The 27174-nt window shown below is 44.6% G+C and overlaps 1 protein-coding gene across 2 annotated transcripts in view; it reads left to right on the top strand.

Moving 5' to 3' along the window:
* Window positions 1-1324: 1324 nt before the first annotated feature.
* LOC146667327 (nesprin-2-like) overlaps window positions 1325-27174 on the top strand; it is a 38618-nt gene continuing 12768 nt past the window's right edge. For both annotated transcript variants that reach the window (XM_085408445.1, XM_085408446.1), the window contains exon 1: window positions 1325-1764. In XM_085408445.1, coding sequence (XP_085264571.1) covers window positions 1642-1764 — 123 coding nt within the window. In that variant the 5' untranslated portion in view covers window positions 1325-1641. The remainder of the gene's footprint in view (window positions 1765-27174) is intronic.

Here is a 27174-nt window from a genome sequence, read left to right as displayed (position 1 = left end):
GCTAACATTCAGCTTTAATGTACAAAAGTACTGCATTAACTTTTCATTTATGCTTTATGCTATTTTTGTGGCTGCTGTAGGCTCATTTCAGCAGGGTGAGTCTATGATGCTCTCGTGGTTCGGTGATGGAAACAGTCACATGTAATCAGCATCAGCAAATAACGCACATCACTTCAGTTTCATTTCCATTCAACAAACATTTATGACATGTTCCTAACTGTCTTAATTCCTTTTTCTGTTCTGGTCTTTAAAATGATCAGCCATTCATCCATTTCTTGCCACTGATTCAGGGCTGGGTTACAGGAGGAGGAGCCTAATTAAAGAAGCACAGATCTCCCTCTCCACAACCGCCTCCTTCACCCCTTCAGTGAGGCCTACCCTGGCCAGCCAAGAGACTTAATCTATCCAGGTTCAACTAATGAACAGACTCCCCAGTCTTTTCCCAGGGAGACTAGTGTGATTCCCCCAATAACTGGAGCCATCCCTCCGGTGAAAAACTAAGTATACACCGAACCACCAATTAAGCCATGCATCGATATATTTAGTCAGTATCTCTCTTTACTTGCATTCCATGTCCTAATGTGCAGTCAACAGCCAGCCTCAACCCAGGATCAAACCACCAGGGCCTCCAACCTTGAACACCTCCCAGCATTCACATAACTTGTTGCTGGAAGTATAAAATAAACTCTCCAGACAGAAACAGAGAGAGACATAATTCTATGTCTCTCTCTGTTTCTGTCATACACTACCAGTCAAAGTTTTAGACACACCTTCTCATTTAATGTGTCTTCTTTATTTTTACTATTTTCTACATTGTAGATACAAACTGAAGACATCAAATAAATTTTTTAATAATTCGAAATATGTGTTATTGTTGGAGTCAAATTGTTAAATGTTGTTATTGTGTTACTTAAATTTGTAAGTCTTGGTTCAAACTATAGGATCAAAGACATTCTTCTGTTTCTGTTGACCTCCCCAGCCTGTTGGTGGGGGAGGCTGCAGTGTTTTATTATAGGCACATGCTATGTGAGGGTTCTGTTTTCTTATTTAGTGAGGATGTTTTACTTCCCGCCTTTATGATCTCACCTGTGTTCGTGTTTGGTGAGACCGTTAGAGAAGTTAAGCCATATACAGGGTGGGGGAGATGACCCTTTTGTGGGCAGGAGGTCACACAAACGCACCCCCAAACACAAACACACACACTCACATGCATACACACACACATTCTCGCACATGCATACATGCACACACACACACACACGCAGTTTTTTAACCCTGTGTGACCATAGGGGTTGTTTTTTTTTTACAAAGGGTGGTGCTTGTATTCACTGTATTCAATAAAAAGGCTTCAAGGAAGGCTGTTTATTTGAAGTTGGCTAGGAGACAGGTGAGGAGCGTTCAGCTCCAAGAGCCTGGTTCCGACCAGCCTCCCTTGCTAGCAAGGAAAAACCGGTTAAAGCTGTTCGTCTTGCTTCCTTGCTTTGTTAACGGGAATAAGTTTCTAAACCAGCAGGGCCTGTGGAAGTGCAGACCCAACATTTATTTTGTCCCTCCGAGCCAGAGCCCAACACATCGCGTCCACTGAGGAGGGGGAGACGAGACACCGAAGTCTCCTAGCAGCCAGGACGTCCGGGACGCCTGATGAAAGCCCCGGTACTTAATTTTGTGGCCGAGCCAGTTATACAGCATCTGAACTCCCCTCGAGTTGGATGGCGATTGACGGAATCCAGAGACTCTTCCTGTGAACGAGAAGCAACACGAACAGTAAGTAGAAAAGGTCTTATGCATCACCATGACTGTGCGTGCAGACGCAAGCTACCTGGTTTCTCCGCCAGTTTTTTAAAGGATTATTAAGGATGGTTTCGCTACCGAAAGGCGGTTTTTTCTCTGCCGCTGAGGGCGTTGAGTGTTTGTTTTCTCCACCAATATGTAAGGAGGATAGAGCTCTCGTTGGTGACTCCGCTTTAAGGGAGATCATAGGCCTATTTTGTGTGTGAACGAGCGTGTGAGTGAGTGTGGACCAGATGTGGTTTGTGTGTGGCTGATTGTTGTCTTGTAATGGGGAATAAACTGAGTAAGACTGCATTGAAAGGGGATGGAATACACTGAAAAGTATTCACCGGGCAGCACGTAGTATGTGAATTGTTGAAGAATTTGTGCACAAAGCAGATCGAACAGTGAGTGTGAATGTGTCTGACGTCACGGTGTGTGTGTGAAGCAGTCTCCAGCTGGGGCAGTGATGATTCTGCAGGTCACCAACTACCCCAGTGGACACAAAAGAAATAAAATAGTTGTGTTGTTGATGAAAGAAGTAACAATAATATGAAGAGTGTTTGGTGTTTCTCAGCCTAAAACAACTACAATCTCACTTTCTGTTTTTAAGAAAGGAGAGTTCAAAAACCAGAGAGGGGAGATGTGTGTTGTGTCAGTAGTGATGAGAATGATGAAAATGTCTCAGTGTGTCACTTGCAGGTGAAGAGCAGACCTGGATCAATTTTCCACATGCAGCAGTTGGAGGAAAATTATAGGTTAAACATCATTATGAAGCACTCAGGCCGAGTTTTTGGCTGAATTGTGTTTACAGCTTCACTGTGTTCCTCATCCTAAAAAAGCAAGCTCCAAGGAAGCTAACCTATCCTTGAAGTGCAGTTCCAGAAGCACAGGCATGAACATCAACTGTCGACAGCAGGTCAAGAGACAACAGCAGAGTCCTGAGCAGACAGGTCCAGCAACGCTATGGGCAAACGGCATCAGAAAGACAAAGAGAAGATCCATCATCTTGATTGAATGAATGGAGATGCGTTTCCAGCAAGCTGCAACTTCACTGTGTGTGAAGAGGACTTTTGAGGGTAGTGTCTGAGTGACATGTGCCACGTTTGGAGTAAAATGGTAACAGTGGAAAACACAGGACAAAGCTAAAGTGAACCAACTGCCATTGGACTGTAAAGTCGGAGAGGAGAACAGAGTGAGAGGAGCAGGTGAGAACACAGAGGATGGCTGTTATTTAGTGTGGGAAATCAAAATTGGGTTAGCAATCCTGGGAAAAAGGAAAATGACTGCTTTAAGTGGGAAAATTGAGTCAGGATCACAAAATGAGAAACACACACAAAGAGAAAATGTATGTTAGCGGCCATCAGGGTCTTTATGTCTTTAAGACATTCCTGCAGTTTAACTAATTGGTGTGTGTTATCTGGCTTCATGGATAGATAGAGCTGGGTGTCATCTGCATAGCAGTGAAAATGTATGCTATGTCTTCTAATGATGCTGCCTAAGGGAAGAATAGAATAGGTCCTAACACTGAACCCTGTGGAACACCATAATTGACCTTAGTGTGTGAAGAGGACTCTACATTTACATGCACAAATTGTTGTCTATTAGATAGATATGATACAAACCACTGCAGCACAGTACCTGTAATACCTACAGGGTGCTCTAATTGCGCTAATAGAATATTATGGTCAACAGTATCAAACACTGCACTAAGGTCTAGCAGGACAAGCACAGAGATGAGTCCACTTTCAGAGGCCATAAGAAGATCATTTGTAACCTTCACTAAAGCTGTTTCTGTGCTGTGATGAGCTCTGAAACCTGACTGAAACTCTTCAAATAAACCATTCCTCTGCAGATGATCTGTTAGCTGTTTGACAACTACTCTTTCAAGGATGTCTGATATGAAAGGAAGGTTGGAGATTGGCCTATAATTAGCTAAGACTGCTGGGTCTAGAGATGCTTTTTGAGTAAAGGTTTAACTACAGCCAGCTTGAAGGTCTGTGGTACATAGCCAATCATTAGAGATAGGTTGATCATATTTAAGATTGAAGTATTAATTAATGGCAGGACCTCTTTGAGCAGTTTTGTAGGAATGGGGTCTAAAAGACACGTTGATGGTTTGGAGGAAGTAATTATTGAAGTTAACTCAGAAAGATCAATTGGAGAAAAAGAGTCAAACTTAACATCAATGGTACTAAGAGTAGCTGTAGATAATATTACATCTGTGGGATGATTACTGGTAATTGTTTCTCTAATGAATACAATTTTATTTGTGAAGACGTTCATTAAGTCATTACTAGTTAATGTTAAAGGGATGATTGGCTCAATAGAGCTCTGACTTTTTGTCAGAGCTCTATTGTGCTGAAGAGAAACCTGGGGTTGTTCTTATTTTCTTCAATCAGTGATGAATAGTAAGATGTTCTGGCTTTGCGGAGGGCTTTCTTATAAAGCAACAAACTATTTCTCCAGGTTAAATGATGATCCTCTAACTTTGTGAGACGCAATTTCCTCTCCAGCTTACGAGTCATCTGCTTTAGGCTGCGTGTTTGGGAATTATACCACGGAGTCAGGTACTTCTGATTTGGGGCCTTAGTTTTCACAGGAGCTACATTATCCAGAGTCGTACGTAGTGAGGAGGTAAAATTATTAACAAGATAATCGACCTCTGTTGAGTAGCGTTCAGGTAGCTGCTCTGCTCTATGTTGGTACAGGGCATTGAAGATGATAATAGTGGGTGGATTATATTCTTAAACTTAGTTACAGCGCTTTCAGAAAGAAATCTACTGTGATGAAGTCTACTCCCCACTGCTGTGTAATCAATTATTGTAAATGTAAATGTTATCAGGAAATGATCAGACAGGAGAGGGTTTTCAGGAAACACTGTTAAATGTTCAGTTTCTATGCCATATGTTAAAACAAGGTCTAGAGTGTGATTAAAGTGGTGGGTGGGTTCTTTTACAGTTTGAGAGAAGCCAATTGAGTCTAATAACATGTGGAGGGTGTCATTTTTAGCATCTACATGAATGTTAAAATCACCCACAATAATTATTTTATCTGAGCTGAGAACTAAATCAGATAAAAAGTCTGAGAAATCAGACAGAAACTCAGTGTAAGGCCCAGGTGGATAATCGATGATAACAAGTAAGACTGGTTTCTGAGTTTCTGTCACGGAAAAGAGGGACCCAGGTGCGGTTCTTGCTCACAGAAACACAGTGCGTTTTTTTACAGTGAAACAGACAAGTCCAACAATCCATTCAAAAGTGCAATTTTCCAATCGTGCTCGTCCCTTGCTCCCAGTGCGTTCCGTGTAGTAACTCCCTTAGTGTGTGTGCTCCCCAACTCGCTTCTCCGCTCGCCCCTCCTGGAGGAAGAAGGAAAATCCAGCGTTAGCCACACGCTAGCCGAATAACACACTCACACTGCTCGCACAGACTATACCAGTTCGGAGTAATAATCCCACGTCGACTGTCGCCGCGAGTCCAGGTTAAATACCCCTTTCTAGCCTGGAGGAATGATTACCAACCACTGGTCAGGTAATCAGCTGCAGGTGGGCCGGCAACAGCGAAGAGGGACTCCCAATGACGACAGTCGCTAGGACACGCCTCTCCCACGGCGCGCACTTCCGTAAACAACCCCGAGGGCCAGGGAGGGAGAAGCAAACACACATACAGAAAACATAAACACAAGCAGGGTCTGGAGTGCTGGAGTGCATCGAGTGAAATAGCCATTTTCCACCCCCCACCATAATTAATGTTACACATTTATCATTGAACTGCTAAAATATCGTTATCATATTATATGCCCATAATTGTAAAGTACATGCAAATTAACACATTGATAATCGGGTAAATTATTAACGCCAATTTGTGTCCTTCCTGTCTCATTTCATTTATTGTCCTTACATCAACCAATCAAGTCACTCCATTCTATGTTTGATCGCAATTTCTATAACTTCCGAGACCACCAACGATGATATTATTCAGCTATAAAGTGTGATGTGAACATATTTAGAACTTACCGCAATGAAAATGTCTTGAGCACCAACTGATATCTGGAGACGTAACAGAACTTGATATCAGCTCGTCTCACGGCTGCTATCCAGGCTAGACGCCTTCGTTTGGTAATATCCGATACATGAGCTCCTTCATGTTGCTTCCAGGTTGGGAAAGCATAAAAAGACAATCGAAACTTATTCCCGTGCCGGTCGTAAGATCGAACATTGCAGCCGACCGACCACACAGCAAGTACGAACCATGTCTATGCTTTCGCTCCTTACTTAGACCCCCAAAATGGCGGATCGGGCCAAAATCCTTTCCACGCCCACCCCCGTGACATCACGCTCCAAAGCCCTATATGTACAGTGAGTTGGGAGGGGGGGTCCAGGGCTCCAGGGAGAGAAAGGGGGGGGGGGGAGAATCCACACACACGCTTCCTCTTCCACACAGTCACCGCCACAGCTCCTCCGCACACACGCACTCCTCTTCAGCCGCACTCGCTCCAAAACTCCACACACGCTGCCACACTTGGTGCCTAATTTAATTTAAGATGATAGTCATGTGAAAATAACTTTCTTTTACAGTAAAACTAACTATACCCTTACTGCTTCTATAGGGATCATGAGAGTACATTTAGTAAAAGACTGAATATGTATGACGTGTTCGGAAGGGCTTCAAGAAGAATGTCTGCAAAAAGAATTTGGTAGCATGGCATAACAGTTGTCTAATGTTGTGGAGAAGAGGGGAGAAGATTGGCTCAATCTGTCTGTCTCGATTTGTGTAAAACCAGGGAAGCAAGTCATGTTTGCCTGCTTCTTCAACATTCCCATCCTGGAAGTTTTTGATTGATCCAAATAACTGTCGGATACAAGGTTCAGTTTGCAGATAGGAATGAGAGGCACCTCGTCATGGCCTGTCAATCACAACACCACACGCACACACACACACATAGACTGAGCATTTACACACTCCACAGACTTGCTTTTTTCCTACGGGAGAATAACCACAAGAATATTTAGTTCCCCTACATTACCAATCACCCAAAGACACACTTCTTTGCACAGACATTCAAGCTCACAGTTATCTGCCCTGTTTTTCGCTCTCTCTCCTTGTCTCTTTCTTTTCTCATGTGGTAAATCTTTGAGGTTTTTGACAGGAACACAAGTAGTTTTTTCTTCTGCTTTTTCTAATTTCATCACCATGGAAATATCCATGGAAAAGCTAAGACTGTGCCTGAATAAACAAAAAGAGCACATCTGACAAGGATGTTAAATTCAATCCACTTAGCCAAAGGACTTAGCTCAACCATTTCTAAAATACTAGTATTATCAGGAAGCAGTAGAAGGAGAAACAAAGAAAGGAGGACTTCTGTGTTTTCAAGCCATTAGTAATTGATTATCTTGTGGATGCCTGATAAGGTCCTACCTTTAAGAAAGGATAAATATGATAATGTAATATTATTGATTATTTATGATGTATTATTTCTCTATTGTTTCTTCAGCTGTTTCTTCTTCTTCTTTTTCTTTGTATACTGTGCTTATATATATTTACTTTCAAAGTACAAATAAATTATTGTCTGACAGATGATGCTCTGCCAGACAGATAAATTGTATTATAGACAATTATTAAAAGTATTATGATATATTTACTGCTTCTGTCCTTGAGCAGTGGAGCTGAATCATGCTCTTAGAGAAGGTGCTGCTGCCTGCATTCAGACAGTGGTCAGAATTATTCATGATTGATAACAGTTTGGTCAGTTTGATGGAGTACTATAGAAATGGTCAGAAGGACCTGCACCCTGTGTTTGTGGATCTAGAGAAAGCAGATGATACGCTGCCAAGAAGAACTGTGTGTGTGTCTTAGGGAGTCAGGAGTGGAAGAGAAGTATGTGGCAGTAATGCAGGAATGAGGAGAGCAGGACAGTGGTGCGGTGTGCAGTAAGAGTGACACATTAGTTCAAGGGAGGGTGGGATAATACCTAGCATCAGCTCTGAGCCTTTCTTGTTTGCAATGGTGATGGACAGGTTGACAAATGAAGTCAGGTGGAAGTCTCATGGACTATGATGTTCACAGAATTTCATTGGAAGTTACCAGAATGGACAGGATTAGACATGAGCATATCAAAAGGACAGCTCAGCTTGTGCATTTTGGAAACAAAATTAGAGATGCAAAGTTGAAATTGTTTGGAGATGTGCAGAGAAGGGATAGTGAATATACGGAGTAAAGATTGTTGAATATGGAGCTCCCAGGCAGTAGGACAAAAGGAAGATCCCAAAGAAATTTCATGGATGTGGTGAAAGAGGACATGCAGAGGCTTGGTGTGACAGAGGATGCTAGGGATAGGGTGAGATAGAAGCAGATTATCTACTGTGGTGACCTCTAAAGGACCAGCTAAATAAGAAAAAGATAATGAGACAACAGTTTATTTAGTGAACTTGTCTCTATTACACTTTCAAAAATATCCAGTGTGTAGCAGAGCAAATATTTTACTGCAGATGTTGAAAGATTTCATCTTCCTCAGGAAACAGAGCATTTTCATTCTCTTCTTGTATCCGCTTTCTGAGTTAACATGTCTCTATAGGCTCCTCTTGTTAGTGTTTAAAATAAATTAAATTATATTTTGGATCGAATTTTGTGAGGACCTTGTGAAATGGAATCGAATCAGTTATAGAAATCAAAATTGATACCCAACTCTAGTCATGAGCCATTCCCTGACCTGAAGGTGCAGGGAACAAACTCTTTTGTCCACCATGAAAAATGCTAAAAACACACAGCAAGCTGGGGGGATACCAGGATACCCACCCAAAATATATATAGCTCGTACTGCTCAACCTCACACGCCAACTCAAGCTCTTTCCCCACCAGATAGGTGACGTTCTATGTCCCTATTGTAAGCCTTGGTAGCCAGGGATCGGTCCACCATGGTGTCTACCTTGGCTCCTGCCCGGCACACACTGCACCCGACCCCTATGGCACCCCCTGCGGATAGTGGGTCTACAGGAAGATGGTCTCATGTCCCTTTTTTGGGCTGTGCCTGACCACCAGGCACTTGCCCTACTTGCAACCTCCCCAGGCCTGGCTCCAGCATGCTTAGCCCCCACAACTCTATCCTGGGCAGGGTAAACTGTTCCCTTGATGTTGTACCCATAGGGGTCTTCTTAATCGCTCTTTGTCTGGTCTCTGACCCAGGACCAATTTGTTATGGGAGACCCTACCACGAGGCCAAAAGGACCCTGACAACATAACCCATGGGATCTCTGGGACACACCAAATAGGTAGCCAGAGGGGTCAAATTGATGAGTATCACTATGTGAATCATGATTCCTTTTATAACTGAGGAACAGATGTGAGGTGAGACTGCTGTTCAACAGTGCTCATCCACACCTCCTCCCCAAAACCTGCAATAACTAGTGTAATTAAAAAGGAGAGGTGAGTCAACATGCAACATGAGCAAAGCCACGTGAATTGCCCTATGAAGAAGACCAAGAAGTTCTCTTCTCCTTTTACTGAGCCAGCTAACCAACATTCTCAATAAGGACCTTCATTTCCTACAACCCACCCAGTGACAAAACCCTGGGGAACCAAAGTGCTCAAGGTCAGCCCCCACTGTCCCCACCGTAAAGGGTTATTTAGAGCATGCAGATTGGCCCCAAGTCTCGGGGTGTCACGGCTGCGCAGCCGGTGTTTAAGGAATGGAACCAAAAGCAGACATGGGGGAAAACAAACTAAGGTTAACAAAAAGCGAGCCATTTATTTGGCTGAAAAACATGAAAACAAAAACAAAGCAACGTGAACAGGGGGTGAGAACTAAAACTAAAACCTGAACTGGGAATAACCAGGAATGACATGAACATGATTTTGAGCAGGAGCATATGAGATGCTACAAGACACAAATGTAACCCACATACAATCAGTGTTGCCAACTCCTCAGTAAGCAAAATCGCTATTGGCTGTCCTAAAAGTCGCTAGAAGTCGCTAAATGACATCATCACCTAATTTGCATAATTGGTCATGCTAATATAATTGTAACCTATGCTGTTGGAGAGAGAAATAACATCGTGGAAGAGACATAAAGTCAGCAAAAAACATCCTAAATACATTTAGAATTTATTTAGAACTACAAATTTAATTTCTCTTAGCAATTATTGTTTTTTAATGTCACAATTCCAACCCTGCTCCTTTATCCGGGCTTCGAACGGCAAAAGTGGCCCGAAATAGGCACTCCGGTGGAGTTACTTTGTGTGTGAGTGTGTGTGTGTTTATAAGTAGTTTTAAACCTTGTGATCCACAAAACAGCATAACAGTAAAAGAAGAACTGACTGCGTTACAGTCAGTGCGGGAGCAGCAGCTTCGCTCATGCGCGATTCATTTGCAGTTTGGACGCACAGGTGTGAACGTCTCCTGCCCTGATTGCAGCTGGGGGAGGACTATGAGCGCTTTAGCACGGGTGAGGTGCTCACGGCAGCAACCGCTGCTTGTTGAGAGTAAGAGCAACACGCCCTTTCACGTCAAAAAGTCGTCATAAATAAGTCTCCAATAACACCAGAAAAAGTCGCCAGGTTTGTCGCTAGTCGCTTTTTAGAAAAAAAGTCGCTAAGGGGGTCTGAAAACTCGCTAAATATAGCGACAAAATCGCTAAGTTGGCAACACTGCATACAATGAGGGTACCACTTTAAGGACTGATATGAGGAGAGATGGACAGCCTGCCCAACCAATTAAAATGCACAGGTCCCAGTATGCTTTGACCAATGGGAGAGCAGCCTGCCGCTGTATGTCTCACCCACGTGCTCTGTGTTCGCTGCTATGTGTGGAGGTAGTCACGTGCTGGTAGGAGAAAAGAGAGACTGAAGCTTTTGAGCTGGAAAAAGTATAAAGTATATAGATATAAGTTGCAACCAACTGTGCTGCACATAAGTTCACTGGTTATCAGCTACCTTTCATGTTAAAAGTAGCCGCAGTGAGTAGACAGGCAAATGCTGCAGTTTTCTGGTGACTTTAGAAAGTACCGCGTGGAGCTAAACTGTTAGCCTTTGTTAGCTCTGGTTGCTATCAACTGCCTGAAAGTTCATCTCAATCTGCTTCCAGAAGTAAGGTAACACTTGAAGCGCAACTTATGTTTATTTTCCTTCACGTTGTATTACGGTTATTAAAGAGAAAAACAACACTTCCTGCTACGTTATTTAGAGCCCCTCATTTTCCGACCGAGAGACACCATGCCATTGTCTTCGGCCGTGATGCACTGAGATCGGTGAGCACATGTTGTATGTCTCAGTTAGTTCACGTCTGTTTCACACTGTTTCAAACTGAATTAATCTCAATTGTTTGATTAATAATTGTCGCTTATGCGACATATATGCATATGCACTGACTTTACTTGGTTTAATGCATAGTTTGTGTAAGAGAAATGTTTTATTTTTGCAAATTTGAGTATTTTTATTGCAAATTGATGTTGAATGTGATTTCAACAAAATCCCAAGTTGTGAATTATAGCTAGAACAACATAATTCATATTTGAATTGCTCTTCTGACCCTGTCTGTTGACAGGTCAGGTTTTTTTTGTATGCTGAATTGTTCCTGAGGTGGATTCCTCCGGTGAAATAGATGGCGAGCCTTCCCACCTGGACTTAGAGAGACTGAGAGTCGCTTCTTTTCCACTTGATGATCTGCTGCACCTTGCGGTGTGGTAGGACTGTATCACTTACACTTTCACGCACAGCTGGTTATACATAAGACCACTGACTGACATTCTCTCACCCCTATTTTCTTTCACACCCTGGGAATTTTTTGGACTTTACCACTTGGACATTTTTTATTTGGGACTTTAAATAATGAGCTGTTGTGTAGAACATTCTTCACATGTGAAAAGAGTGTGAGATTTTCATTTGAATGTACATTGGATTTGTGTAATCTGTTTCTATAAGAGTTAAGGAGTCAAGTTACTAGGGTGCACCCAAACATTGAAACCCGAACATTGAAAACCAAAAGTAACACTTGGCCAAGTCATTGCTTTAGTAGTTTATGTGTGTTACTTTTCTTTTAATTTTTGTAAGTTTCCTTTCTACCATTGTAAAGTGTCTTTAACCTGTGCTTGTCAACCTTATGGTTTATTTCACTAAAGTTGGCTGGTTCTTTTGAGTTACATTCTTGTCTCTGTGTCTCATTTAAACACTATGAGGTGCCGTAAGGGACATTATTACTGAAATGCTCTCACACACACTACTGAAATTTTAGCTCTCACACACACTACTGAAACGCTCTCACACACACTACTGAAATTTTACCTCTCACACATACTACTGAAACGCTCTCAAACACTACTGAACTTTTACCTCTCACACACACTACTCGTGTTCTGAGACCTGATATTTTTTCATGTGATTCTGAGACCTGACATTTTTTCGTGTGTGACTGAGACCTGACATCTTTTTCATGTGATTCTGAGACCTGACATTTTTTCGTGTGAGACTGAGACCTGACATTTTTTCATGTGATTCTGAGACCTGACATTTTTTCATGTGAGTCTGAGACCTGACATTTTTTCATGTGATTCTGAGATCTGACATTTTTTCATGTGAGTCTGAGACCTGACATTTTTTCATGTGATTCTGAGACCTGACATTTTTTTCATGTGAGTCTGAGACCTGACATTTTTTCATGTGATTCTGAGATCTGACATTTTTTCATGTGAGTCTGAGACCTGACATTTTTTCATGTGAGTCTGAGACCTGACATTTTTTCGTGTGAGACTGAGACCTGACATTTTTTCGTGTGATTCTGAGACCTGACATTTTTTCGTGTGAGTCTGAGACCTGACAACTTTTTTCCTGAGATCTGACGATGTCCTAAAATGTACACCGTACCTGTGGCTTGTCACATGTTCTATAATGTTGTGTTGTGGACATTTATGTGCTCTCTGTGCAGAGGAGTTTTTTTGTTTCCTGTCCCCATGCTGTCCTCCCATAGGAGCCCAGCATGAGTAGAGGTCTCGTTTTCCTCTTCTACATTCCCATTGTTGTGTACTTTTTACTTTTTCAGTGTTTTTCTGTAACGCTGCCGTTCTCCGACCTGTATTCCCATGTGATGTCTATGTTGTGTGTGTAAGTCGGGGGGGGGGGGTTCTGGGTTTCTATTCCACTGCGGGGCAACCTGCATGTGGCCAATAAAGCCTTGATTCATTCATTCATTCATTCATTCATTCAATGCTGGGCCAAAGTTCAGCACGTGGTTAAAGCAGCCGGTCGTAGAGCTGAAGCAGGCGGTATCAACACATAAATCTACTCTACCCAGCTGAAATCACAAGACCATCTCTGACCGAAAAGCTGTAGATTTTTCTTGTTTGCACAAATTAATTCAGATTCACACTAATTCTGTTCACAGCTCCAACAAAATAAGGAAGAGGAGAGGGAGAGATACAATTAGATTGAATTACAATTGGATGGAAGTTGAGGATGAGAAGGAAGCTTAGGATGAGGAGGAAGAGAAGCAGCAGGACAGGAGAGATATTAAGCCCCTTATGTCAAACAGAGTGATTTGTTAACTTATTCATGAGCTCAGGAAGTAAAGGAAGTAATAAAGGAAGAAATGTGGAGGTAAGCATCAACGACACAGAGCTCTCAGTTCTCACTCCTTTATTTGTCTCCAACATCAACTGCGCATATCGCGCCACAAAACACAAGGACACACTTCCTATACACTGGGTGTGAGTGGAGCCCTCTAGTGGTCCACCACACATGCCCCCCCCGAACACCCAGCAGAACTAGTCCAGGACCCGGGGCTTAAGCAAACGGCCGGAACAGCTGAACTGGGGGGGTGGGGAACTGACAGAGGGCAACCCAGCCCGGGAGCGAGGCTGGCACTGGCGGTCAGAAAAAGCTGCAGACAACTCGGATTCCGTTGATTTTGGGTCGCTCCTGGGGGAAAAAACAGAATCCATCAGCCCGGTGGCAGGTGGGCGGGACCACCTGATCCTCTTGCATAACATGTGCAGGCTTAGGTCTGTCAACAGAGACAACCTCCTGCCGACCGCCAAAGTCCAAAATGAAATGTTTGTTGCCTGGTTTAAGAACCCTGTATGGCCTGTCATATGGTGGACGCAGCGGAGTCCTATGGACATTGTGCGTGACGAAAACGAAACGAGCAGAGTCCAACGAACTCGGAACAAATGTGTCAGGCAGGCAGTGGTGCACAGGACCAGGAACAGGAAATGAGTCTCTTGGGGGGCGAAAAGGCAACAAAGAGGTATCGAAACATGGGGGAGGGCTCTCAGGTACGAATTCCCTGGGGACCCGGAGAGGCTGGCCGAGGACCAGTTCAGCCGGGGAAACCCCGAGGTCTTCTTTAACCGTGCTACGCAATCCCAGCAAAAACCACGGAAGACGGTCGACCCAGTCGCCACTTGTTAAGGAAGCCTGGAGCGCGGCCTTAAGTGACCGGTGAAACCGTTCGCACATCCCGTTAGCTTGCGGGTATGCTGTGGTGCGGTGGACCTTGACTCCCAGGCCGTCAGCCATAGCAGACCAAAGCTCAGAAACAAACTGGGGGCCCCTGTCCGAGGTAATGTCAGCAAGGGGGCTGAAACGTGAAACGTTGACAAAAATGCCCTGGCCACCGTCACCGCTGTCGTGGACGCCAGGGGTACTGCCTCCGGCCACCTGGTCGTGCGGTCCACCACAGTCAAAAGGTGCTTGAAACCCTGTGACTGCGGCAAGGGACCAACCAGGTCCACATGAACGTGATCGAAAACGCCTACCCGACACGGAAAGGTTCGAGGGGTGCCTGTGTGTGCCGGTGGATTTTCGAGCGTTGGCATGGGATACAAACTGCCGCCCATTCTTTCACCGTCTTCCGAAGGCCCGGCCAAACAAACCTGGCACTGACCAGCTTGACCGAGGCCCGGACGGTAGGATGAGAGAGGGCATGCACCGAGTCAAAAACACGACGACGCCACGAAAGGGGAACCACTGGGTGGGGGCGGCCAGTGGAAACGTCGCAAAGAAGGTGCGGACCGCCGTCCCACACCGGGGTGTCCTCCAGCACGAGGCCTGTTTTTGTTGACTGAAGGGCAAGGACGTTGCTCAGCGGCCATGGCAGCATAGTCGACGCCGACATACACCGGAGAAACCAACACACGTGAGAGACAGTCAGCGACGTGATTGGACTTACCAGCCACATGCTGAATGTCTGTGGTAAACTCTGAAATGGCCGCCAACTGGTGCTGCTGGTGTGCGCTCCATGGGTCAGAGACCTTGGACATCGCAAACGTCAAAGGTTTGTGGTCAGCGTACGCAGTAAAGTTGCGACCCTCGAGGAAAAAACTAAAATGTCGTTTCGCGAGGTGCAGGGCCAGCAACTCCCTGTCAAAAACACTGTACTTGCGTTCAGCATCCCGGAGCGTACAACTGAAAAAGGCGAGCGGTTGCCAGAGACCTGAAACCCGCTGTTCCAACATCCCACCCACTGCCACATCGGACACGTTGGTGGTCAACGCGATCTCCGCCGATGGAAGCAGGTGGGCCAGCAGGGCGGCGTCAGCCAGCGCAGACTTGGCTGCTGAAAACGCATGGACGCGTTCCGGCAGCCAGTCAACCGGATCTTTGGCAGTTTTACCTTTTAAGGCAGCATAGAGTGGCTGTAGCAGGTGGGCAGCTCTGGGGAGAAAGCGGTTGTAAAAATTTATCATCCCCAAGAACTCCTGCAACGCTTTAACCGATGTGGGACGCGGAAAAGCCGAAACAGCCTGGACTCTTTCGAGCAACGGAACCACACCTTCAGCGGAAATGCGGTGCCCGAGGAAATCCAGAACAGGCAACCCAAACTGGCACTTGGAAGGGTTGATGAGCAGGCCGTGTGCTGCCAAACGCTGGAAAACCTGGCGCAGATGGGACTCGTTCTGGCTCGCTGAGCAGCTGGCCACCAATATATCGTCCAGATAAACAAAAACGAACGGCAGCCCACGCAAAACGGAGTCCATCAGCCCCTGAAAGGTCTGGGCGGCACCTTTCAGGCCAAATGGCATGCGCAAAAACTCGAACAAGCCGAAGGGGGAAATGACAGTGGTTTTAGGAACGTTTTCGGCGCACACGGGAACCTGGTGATACACCCGCACCAAGTCAATTTTAGAAAAAAATCGACGTTCCGGCGAGATTGGCAGAAAAATCCTGAATGTGGGGGATGGGGTAACGGTCATTCTCCGTGGCATTATTTAAACGGCGGAAATCTCCGCATGGCCGCCACCGACCGTCCGATTTGGGCACCATGTGAAGCAGAGAGGCCCATGCACTGTTCGAATGCTGTACAATGCCAAGGCGCTCCATGGCTGCAAAGTCTTGCCGAGCGACAGACAGTTTCGCCGGCGAGTCCGTAGCCAGGGCGTGAACGTCGAAAGTGCGGCTAGCCAGGAGAATGCGATCCGCTTCTTCAGCCAGGGAGCGATAATCCTTCGCAGGCAGAAGCGGGGAGTTTGCGAGGACAGCTCTCACGGCGGCCGGTAGTTGGCGGAGGAAGAGGTGGGCGAAGAGGAAACCACCGTCATCCGGCCCGAGCAACGATAGCATGTTCTCCATGAGCTCGAGCGCGGTACCGCCACCCAAGCCTGACAGGTTGAGGAGCTTTTCGGCTCGTTCAGCGTCGGAGAGGGCATAGCGCAGAAGAAGCAGCTCTTTGAGGGCGGCGTATTTCCCTTGGGCGGGTGGGTCCTGGAGGAGCACCATCACGCGACGGGTGGCCAGCGGGTCGAGCAAGGCCACCACATGGTGATACTTCGTGTCGTCAGCCGAGATGCCACGAAGGGCGAACTGAGCCTCCACGTGTACAAACCATGACGGGGGGTCATGGAGCCAAAAGTCCAGCAGTTTCAGCGCCACAGCGAACGTAGCTGCAACAGAAGGCGGAGGTCCGGCGGCCGCTGATGCATCCATAGCGGAATCTGCGTTATCTGCGGCCCGTTGCATGCTCGAGTCAGGGGTCACCAATGTGGAGGTAAGCATCAACGACACAGAGCTCTCAGTTCTCACTCCTTCTTTATTTGTCTCCAACATCAACTGCGCATATCGCGCCACAAAACACAGGAACACACTTCCTATACACTAGGTGTGAGTGGAGCCCTCTAGTGGTCCACCACAGTAACAAAAATATGATATTCATAAAAAATATGATATTAATAAAATTATGATATTCATCAAAAAATATGATAGTCATCCAAAATATCCTAGTTCATAGCTCATTGCTCCCCCCCCCCCAAAAAAAGAACTAATTGATTATTTAGAAAGTTTTTTATATATCAAATAGCATTATTTTATTTTTAAGCCATTAAAAAAGCTTTTACTTTTTATGCTTAAAAAACGCCATCCGGTGGTGGGTCAGCGTGTGAGTGCGCACGGGCGCGCGCCCGCGTGTCTGTGCCCGCTCAGGGCACGCGCCTGTGTCTCGGAGGTCCGTGCTTGTGTGTGTGAAAATGTGTTAAACCATAGTAAAAGTGCTTAGTTAAACTTGTGCTTTTGTAACGTTCAGTATGGTGAGACATACAGGTTGCATGCCTCGGGGCAAAATTTTATTTCAATTTACATGCATTTGTTTAATACGAACAAGGAGATTTAGAATCAAAGTCCGAGTCGCAAAAGACTCTCGCGATCCCACCGCGGCTCCCAGCAAAAAACTTCTGAAAAACCCTCCGTCTTTTCTCCAAAAACGCACAACAAAAAAACCCCTAGAATAACTTGGGGAATATACCCAAAACCTTATATTCGAAAACAGGGGAAAAACTCCTGAAAAAACCCTTAGTGTAACACTAAGTTATTTAAGGACTAGTTTATTTCAATGGATGAGTTTACTGACTGACGCGCAGAAGAAATAGTCCTTTATAGAGCCTAGATGGTGTGAATGATGAGAAAATATATTGAATAAATAGGGGACAGGGGAAATGGAACAAAATAATTAATACCACTCACCACATAAATGCCCACAATTAAATAATAAATCAATGCTATGATTTTTCTGTGCAAGAGTCCTTTTGCTAAGAGTCCTTTTTGGTCCTTTTCTTTTTAAAGTTCACTTTCAAGGTATTCCTCCTTAGGGTCCAGCTTCATGCAATGGGGAAATATGTCCGTAATCCAAAGACGGCTAAGTGGGGGAAAAGAAGGGAAAACAAAGAATGGTCCTACCGGCTCGCCACTTCACTATGAAGAAGATCAATTGAAAGGGGGGAAAAAAACCTGACCTGTAGGTCAGAAAAATGTCCATTAGAACATCAAGTTCGATTCAGTTTACCGGTAAATAAATAAGTAAATAAAGGTGTTCAAAAACAGCGGTTTTTGAACTGGAGTTCTGCTCGTGGTGGGAACGCCGCCGCACAAAGTCATTTTTTAATCGCGAAAACGATCGGCTGGTTACTGACAACCAAAGGTTGAAAGATATTAAGGACACTTACCGCTGAGGTGAAATGAGTTTATAGATGAATTGAGGGGAGAAAACGCTTTGTTTTCCAACACCGTTCTAAATGCCATAAGCTAACAGCCACAGCAGGAGTCGAACCCGGAAGTATCCCTCCACAGCCGGTTTTCAGAGTTGCCGCGACGTCGAAGGAACCAATCAGAAGAGGGACCTCAAATCAGCTGACGTGGGTCATGTGACAGGGAGTAGTTGATATGGGTTACAGTTTCCCCCCTCGATCTCATGTACGTCCCTGTACATGGTGGTTGGTTCCGGATGACAGGTTGTTCAGTGGCAGTAAGTAGATGGTCCTCTTCATCCTCCAGTGCTTGAGTAAAGGCAGTGGTTAAGCCATGGACTAGTGCCTGAATACTCTTCAAGATGGGCTGACCAAGCTTAGAGTATTGTAACCGGTCTGGTGGTTTCCTGGTCCGAGTTGATGTTCTCAGAGGTTCTAGTTCAGAGCTGGAGGTGTCAGAGTTAGATGGTAGATCAGCAGCAGAGGACAGACTGTCCTCTGATTCCACAGTATCAGGAGCTTCCTCCTTGACAGGGGTTTCTGAGTCAGGGGTTTCGCTCTCTGCTGGCTCAAGAGGAGGCAAAGGGAGCGTAGCAGGTTCACAGACTGGCGTATCAGATGGTAAAGGTTCAGTGGCTGGAACGGCGGGTGACGGTTCTGGCAGATTGTGGACAGTGGTGAATTGCAGAGCCAATCAGAAGAGGGACCTCAAATCAGCTGACGTGGGTCATGTGACAGGGAATAGTTGATATGGGTTACATTAATTTTTTTTCTTCAAACCAGCCCTCTACTAGCTCCGTCTCAAATTCAGCAAAGCCTAAGTTCTCCTTTCACTCTCACTCGAACCGGACCGCAGCCAGCACACAATTTTTCCTTCTTGTTCGTTCCCCGGCTCAGCTCCCGAAAATTGGCTTACCCAGGTTGAAAATTTGCGCCGGAGGCCAACTCCGCCTAACTTCGCCCCGCTGCCAATCACATAACAAGTGGGCGGCTCCCCTCGCACCCCGGTTAGCCAATCGGATACAGGTCCGATTTACCTTCTCAGCGATAGGTTTATTCTCTTGCTGGCATTCAGGATAAATAATCTAACATTTCAGCTTAAATTTAACTGTTTTTTTTCTCTCAGAAAAAACAAGCACTTTTTTTCTTTTTTTCACAAACAACATGGCCGCCAGACCTACCAACCTCACTGTGGTCTCTCAGACCCCAGTAATTAGCTACAGAGCCTCCGCCACGCTGGCAGAACTCAGACGATTGCATCTTTGCAGAGTGCAGTCAACATCGGCTACCCCCTTGGAGGAAAGATTCCGTCTCAGCACTGGAGGGTTTTGGGGTTATGCTTTCAGCCTCCCAGAGAGCGAAATCTATTTCTACCAGCTAAAAGCAGGTGAAAGTTTTGGTCCGCTCACACGGCGGATCGCTTTTACTTGCTCTGACTGGGCTGTTTTGACCCTCATCACAATGCCTGAAATCCAGAAGAGCCTGCGGGAAACGAGCTCGCAACCGTGAACTAGGGACCAGCAGACGCAGACACATCTGGTTTTCAAAGAGGCCCACGCGTTTCCACCATTCAACCAACAACCCCATCGACACCGGCCTTTAAACATGGTGAGAAAAACTGTGACATACACCCAGTGGGAGACCAAGACCACTCCGCTTTGCAGGTGGATCTGTAGAACTAGTCGTCAAACAACCGACGATGCTCACACAGATGATTTTGTGTTGGACCTTACAAACACCCAGTCCGGTGTTTTCAACACATTGCTTCGGATTCCCACTCAGGACTGGCTGAAGATGGTGGGTGAGAAGAATGCAAGAATATTAGAGCTTTTTAAGCTAAGTAAAAGTACATTTGAGTTGGTCCTGGTTGGAAATAACACACAACGCTCTACATACCCCCACCTCCTCCTCACCCTGTCCTTTTAAAAACCGCAACCACTCTCTCCTCCACATCGTCTAAAAACAACCATGACTCACCACAGCTTCGGAACCCCCTGTGCTCTATCTCCATCATCCCTCCGACCATCAGCTGCTTCTACGCCACCCTCAAGCCCTCCGATGGATCTTGCTACTCCACCACCGAGTCCGCTGATGGAGAGCCCACATCAGGCCTCAGCGTCTCCGGCCTCATCACCTCAAGGATGGAACTCGCCAAGCCACCCTCAACTCGGTTGGCAATCACCGGAGCAGACCCCCTCAAACACCGCAGTCTCTGGTGCATCGCTATGGGCTTTGGGCGACCCTGTATGCCTGGCCCTTTTCCGAGAGCCCGAAGACATCGATCCCCACCCCCGCGAGAGCCGCTGACAGCCTTTGCCCGTGGACAACGACGAGGCTGCGACTCTACTCCCCACCGCTGTTTTTGAACTTAGAAAATTAACTCTCAAGTACCTTATTAACTCGCTGCTCCAGAAACATAGACAGGATGTCTGTCAAGGATGTGAGGTCTCCCACCCCTCACAGAAATGACATTCTTGCCTTTTCCCGCTGGAAAAATATTACTTCCAGTGATCGTGGCTCAAGAGTTGGGAGTTCGCCTTGTAATCGGAAGGTTGCCGGTTCGAGCCCCGGCTTGGACAGTCTCGGTCGTTGTGTCCTTGGGCAAGACACTTCACCCATTGCCTACTGGTGGTGGTCAGAGGGCCCGGTGGCGCCAGTGTCCGGCAGCCTCGCCTCTGTCAGTGCGCCCCAGGGTGGCTGCGGCTACAATGTAGCTTGCCATCACCAGTGTGTGAATGTGTGTGTGGATGACTGGATATGTAAAGTGCTTTGGGGTCCTTAGGGACTAGTAAAGCGCTATATAAATACAGGCCATTTACTTTTCAAGTACTATGATGAACTCTGCAAAAGATTATGGAATGGACATTTCACCAACACAATATTACAAATTTTACGGTTAGAGGGTTTTTCACCACCAGCGGCTCAAGTCAGAGGTGTGGCCCAAGCGTATCTCTTTAAAGTCAGAGATGCCCACGATATAGAGACCACACTGTAAGAAATTGACGCAAGCGTTACAGAAGTTACCCGGACCATAATTGATAAAGTACTAGATGAGAATTACTCCCTTTGGCTGTCCTAGTAATCGTTTTTTTTCTTCTCTCCCCTATTACCATTTTTCTTAACATATTTTATTTTTCTTGTTTTTAGCTTTGTTGTTTTTCTTACTTTCCAGTCTTTTGTTTTTTACTCGTTCATGTGTATTGTTTTTCATTACATCAAATAAATTGTTTGTGGAAAACCGTTACATCAAATAAAACCTGTTTCGAAAAGCATTGCAAGAATCAATCGCATTATTTGTTTTTTTACCCATTCAAAATGTATTGTTTTCATTACATCAAATAAAACTGTTTAGGGAAAACCGTTACTTGAAATAAAACCTTTTTGGAAAAGCATTGCAAGAATCAAACTCATTATTTTTGTTTTACTAGAATCAAAGTGTAATGTTATTAATTACATCAAATAAAAATATTTTTGTAAACTTGTTACATGACATAACTAACCGCTCGATCATGAAATAAAACCATAGTTAAACATAACTTCAAAGATCACACATGGCAGAGCAGAATCTATTGAAACGTGCATATTATGACCCATCTCACCCTCGTAGTTTTTGCGGTGTGCAAAAATTGATTAAAAGCGTACAGGATGAAACTGGTACAAAGATTAATGCGCAAACAGCTCAGAAACTCCTCTCTGAACAGGATGCTTACACCTTACACTGAGTTGCACACCTGCGCTTTCCGAGAAATCGCGTGTTTGTCCCCAGACCTCTTAATCAATACCAAGCAGACCTTTGTGATATATGAGAGCGTTATCCGAGCATAATGATGGCTATCAATATTTACTTACAGTTATAGATGTTTTCTCTAAAAAAGCTTATGCAAGAGTCTTGAAAAACAAAACAGGCGTTCAAGTCACTAAGGCTTTTGAGGCTGTCTTAAAAGATAGCCAAATCCCTCAAAAGCTACAAACAGATAGTGGTAAGGAATTTTTTAATTCCAGTTTTCAATCTTTAATGAAAAAGCATGGTATAAATTATTTTGCTACAGGGAGCGATCTAAAAGCCTCAGTCTGTGAAAGGTTTAATAAAACTCTTAAAAGTAAAATGTACAGGGAGTGCAGAATTATTAGGCAAATTAGTATTTTGTTCACATCATCCTCTTCATGCATGTTGTCTTACTCCAAGCTGTATAGGCTCGAAAGCCTACTACCAATTAAGCATATTAGGTGATGTGCATCTCTGTAATGAGAAGGGGTGTGGTCTAATGACATCAACACCCTATATCAGGTGTGCATAATTATTAGGCAACGTCCTTTCCTTTGGCAAAATGGGTCAAAAGAAGGACTTGACAGGCACAGAAAAGTCAAAAATAGTGAGATTTCTTGCAGAGGGATGCAGCAGTCTCAAAATTGCAAAGCTTCTGAAGCATGATCATCGAACAATCAAGCGTTTCATTCAAAATAGTCAACAGGGTCGCAAGAAGCGTGTGGAAAAACCAAGGTGCAAAATAACTGCCCATGAACTGAGAAAAGTCAAGCGTGCAGCTGCCAAGATGCCACTTGCCACCAGTTTGGCCATATTTCAGAGCTGCAACATCACTGGAGTGTCCAAAAGCACAAGGTGTGTAATACTCAGAGACATGGCCAAGGTAGGAAAGGCTGAAAGACGACCACCACTGAACAAGACACACAAGCTGAAACGTCAAGACTGGGCCAAGAAATATCTCAAGACTGGTTTTTCTAAGGTTTTATGGACTGATGAAATGAGAGTGAGTCTTGATGGGCCAGATGGATGGGCCCGTGGCTGGATTGGTAAAGGGCAGAGAGCTCCAGTCCCACTCAGACGCCAGCAAGGTGGAGGTGGAGTACTGGTTTGGGCTGGTATCATCAAAGATGAGCTTGTGGGGCCTTTTCGGGTTGAGGATGGAGTCAAGCTCAACTCCCAGTCCTACTGCCAGTTTCTGGAAGACACCTTCTTCAAGCAGTGGTACAGGAAGAAGTCTGCATCCTTCAAGAAAAACATGATTTTCATGCAGGACAATGCTCCATCACACGCGTCCAAGTACTCCACAGCGTGGCTGGCAAGAAAGGGTATAAAAGAAGAAAAACTAATGACATGGCCTCCTTGTTCACCTGATCTGAACCCCATTGAGAACCTGTGGTCCATCATCAAATGTGAGATTTACAAGGAGGGAAAACAGTACACCTCTCTGAACAGTGTCTGGGAGGCTGTGGTTGTTGCTGCACGCAATGTTGATGGTGAACAGATCCAAACACTGACAGAATCCATGGATGGCAGGCTTTTGAGTGTCCTTGCAAAGAAAGGTGGCTATATTGGTCGCTGATTTGTTTTTGTTTTGTTTTGGAATGTCAGAAATGTATATTTGTGAATGTGGAGATGTTATATTGGTTTCACTGGTAAAAATAAATAATTGAAATGGGTATATATTTGTCTTTTGTTAAGTTGCCTAATAATTATGCACAGTAATAGTCACCTGCAAACACAGATATCCCCCTAAAATAGCTAAAACTAAAAACAAACTAAAAACTACTTCCAAAAACATTCAGCTTTGATATTAATGAGTTTTTTGGGTTCATTGAGAACATGGTTGTTGTTCAATAATAAAATTATTCCTCAAAAATACAACTTGCCTAATAATTCTGCACTCCCTGTATAGATATTTCACTGCTGCAAATACGCGTAGATATAATCGTTCCATAAAAATGGCCCCGAATCAAGTAAATTCAGACAACGCAGCATTAGTATTTCAAAACCTATATGGCACTTCTTCTCGTTGTAAAAAAAAGCCCATGAAATTTAAAAAGGGAGATCACGTTAGAGGTGTGTTTGATAAGCGGTATGAGCAAACATTCACAAACGAGGCATTTACTATTGACCAATGCATACCTAGAGACCCTCCTGTTTATAAAATCAAAGATTACGATGGGGAAGAAACTATCGGTAGTTTTTACGAGCATGAGCTGCAGAAAATCGCTCTTGTCAAGGATAAGCTCTATCACATAGACAAAATTCTCTCAAAACGTAAACAGAGGGGACAGGTTTATTTCCTGGTCAAATGGAGGAACTGGCCTGAAAAGTTTAATAGCTGGGTAAAGCCAGTGAGCTTAAAAACATTGCATAACAAACGCCGGACCTCACACACACCTTGGTAACCTTGGTAACGGGTCAGCATGACTGTCAGGTCGCAGGGGTTTTACATCACGCTTCCATCAAACGCAAGTTTGAATGTATTTAAAAATAACACCAGTAGCTGCTTCCGTGTGGATCTCGCCCAGCATCTCAGTCTCGATGGGGCGTGGGAGGTGACTCTCACTGAAATTTCACATCCCTATAAATGGCTTAATCTCCCGAATGATAAGGCTTATTTTGAATGGAGGAAAAAGGGTGATGCTGAGCAGAGGCCTGATGACGTGGTTAAAACGAAAATACGCGCTGGCTTTTATGAGGACGCTAACACGTTGAGAGCAGAGATTGAAGCCTGCCTCAGGCGTATCGACTTGGATATTTATCTAAAATATCACCCAATTGTTAAAAAGTTTGAATTCACAGCTGGGGGAATTTATCAACTCAGGTTTTTTCCGCCTCTTGCATATATGCTTGGTGTACCAGCAGGTGTCTGGCAGCGATTCGAGCGCAAATTAGCCCCATATCCTGCAGATATAAAGGCGGGGTGTTATCATCTATTCTGTTATTCGGATATAGCTGCCTTACAGCTCGTGGGTGATAGCTACTCGCCCCTGCTGCGTACTGTCAAAATAGAGGGTAATTACGGAGATATTATCACACAGAGCTGTAACAAACCAGACTATATTTCTGTGGCTCGCAAACACATAGAAAATATCCATATTGAAATCAAAACCGATTAGAAGGAGCCTGTAAACTTTACCTACGGTAAAACAATAGTCAAGCTACATTTCTGGCTTGTCAAGGATCTGGCATAACTCATAAAAAAATGGATAATAATAGATTTATACGGTATTACGAAACCCAGGCTGATTTTTAGGTGCGCCTGTAATTTACGGACAAGGAATAGCATCTATTTTCTCAAAATTGTTTAGATTTGTAACCCCGTTCATAAAGTGGGGTGTGAGCATCGCAAAACCTCACTTGAAAGCGGCTGTCAAAGGCTTTGCTTCAGATGTTGTCACCTCCTCACTCTCAAATTTGACTCGTTCGAACACACCAGAACAGCAAGAGGGCTCGGGGCTGAGCATAATTTCACGTAGACCCTTAAAATGGCCTCCGGGTCGGAGGCTGACAGAGTTTAAAAAGCAGAGGAAAGCGGTCAAAAAGAGACAGAGTGGGAAAACCGTCAGACGGACAGGACACAAGTCTAAAGCTGATATATTCTAAAAAACAACAACTATGAAACAAACAGCAATGTCTTTACTTCACGAGAGATCAAGCGAATGCACCTTAAGCGAATTGGATCTGTTTACAGCACCGCTCACGCAGTTTTCGATCGAGGACAAATGTTATTCAGAAATTTTACCAGTAACAGCGCTCACAGATCGGGGACCTCTGGAATTTTATGTGCCTGGAAATGGGTTGCATTACCTGGATTTAAATGACACACTGCTGAGTTTAAGGTTGAAAATAACAAACCCAGATGGTAGCGACATTGAAGCGGACGCTAATGTTGGAATTATAAATTACCCTTTAAACACCATTTTCTCGCAATGTGACGTCACATTGGGCGACAGACTGATTTCACAAGCCAGCTCAACTCACCCCTATAGGGCTATAATAGAGACATATTTAAATTACTCAGAAGAAAGTCTGAAAACTCAATTTAGTGCAGGTCTGTTTTACAAAGATACTGCTGGCTCGCACGATTCCTACAGTGGGGCAAAAAAGTATTTAGTCAGCCACCGATTGTGCAAGTTCCCCCACTTAAAATGATGACAGAGGTCAGTAATTTGCACCAGAGGTACACTTCAACTGTGAGAGACAGAATGTGAAGAAAAAATCCATGAATTCACATGTCTCTCCACTGCTGGGCTGCTTCCTGTTTGGCCTACCGCTGGGCGTAATTAGCCTGATGTGCTATGGCATCTGCACAGCTGAGTCTGATGACGGTTCGGATGACATAGATGCGCCGAAGAGAGAGGGCCTGACTGACGAGGAGGAGGAAGAGGAGGAGGAGGAGAGGCAACGTGCTGCGGCGCTGGAGGGCCCAGAAGAAGAGGATGAGGACGTTGGAGAGAAGGATCCTGAAGAGAAGAAAACCGATTAACACAGGGGCACCTGCTGGATAGAGGATCATAGGCCTAGTCAAATGCAGTGACATGAAACTCAAAGACATATCAATGTGTTACTGTTGTGCTTTGTTTTTCATCTCACTTCCCCTCAGAGCCCCTCTAGCACAGACTATTCTTCCATCTTTGAGTTCTTTGTCTGCGTGTAAGGTCGGCTGCTTGGCGAAGCCACTGAATTATGTTGAAAGCAAACAGCCTCTTTAATGATGGAGTGTAAACACTATTCACATGAAGAAGGGATGGCTGCGAACCAAACATACCATCTTATTTATTATGATTCCAACCAACCAACCAGTGGTTAATTCCATGTGACGTGTGACACCCTGATTTCATAGGTCAGTGTCTTGAAACCACTTTTTTTTTGTCGCATACCGAACTATTTTTCATTTTAATTCTCATTTTCTATATTATCCTACAGTAGTAGAAACTGATTGATGTTGCCTTTAAATTTGCCCTCAATCCATTGTGTAGGCTTGTGTATTGTTATTGACGCGTGTAGAATGAAAAAGAAGTGCCCAACAAGGAAAATCTGCCATCGTTGAAATGTGCAGTTTTTGTTTTTAATTCTGTGTTATTGCCTAAAAATATTTCTTCTTATAAAGGGTTACAAAGTGCCCAGACAGTTCTGCACTTCACTGCATTTCTCTGTCAGCCATCTGCTGTCATTAAGAAAGACTGGGGACA

The sequence above is a fragment of the Rhamphochromis longiceps genome, linkage group LG6 (assembly GCF_057381845.1).
Source record: "Rhamphochromis longiceps isolate RC_006_pf linkage group LG6, R_longiceps_female_GT1.1, whole genome shotgun sequence".
In the NCBI taxonomy this organism is placed as follows: Eukaryota; Metazoa; Chordata; class Actinopteri; order Cichliformes; family Cichlidae; genus Rhamphochromis; species Rhamphochromis longiceps.
The sequence above is the reverse complement of the archived record's forward strand: the minus strand, read 5'-3'. Positions and strand labels throughout refer to the sequence as shown.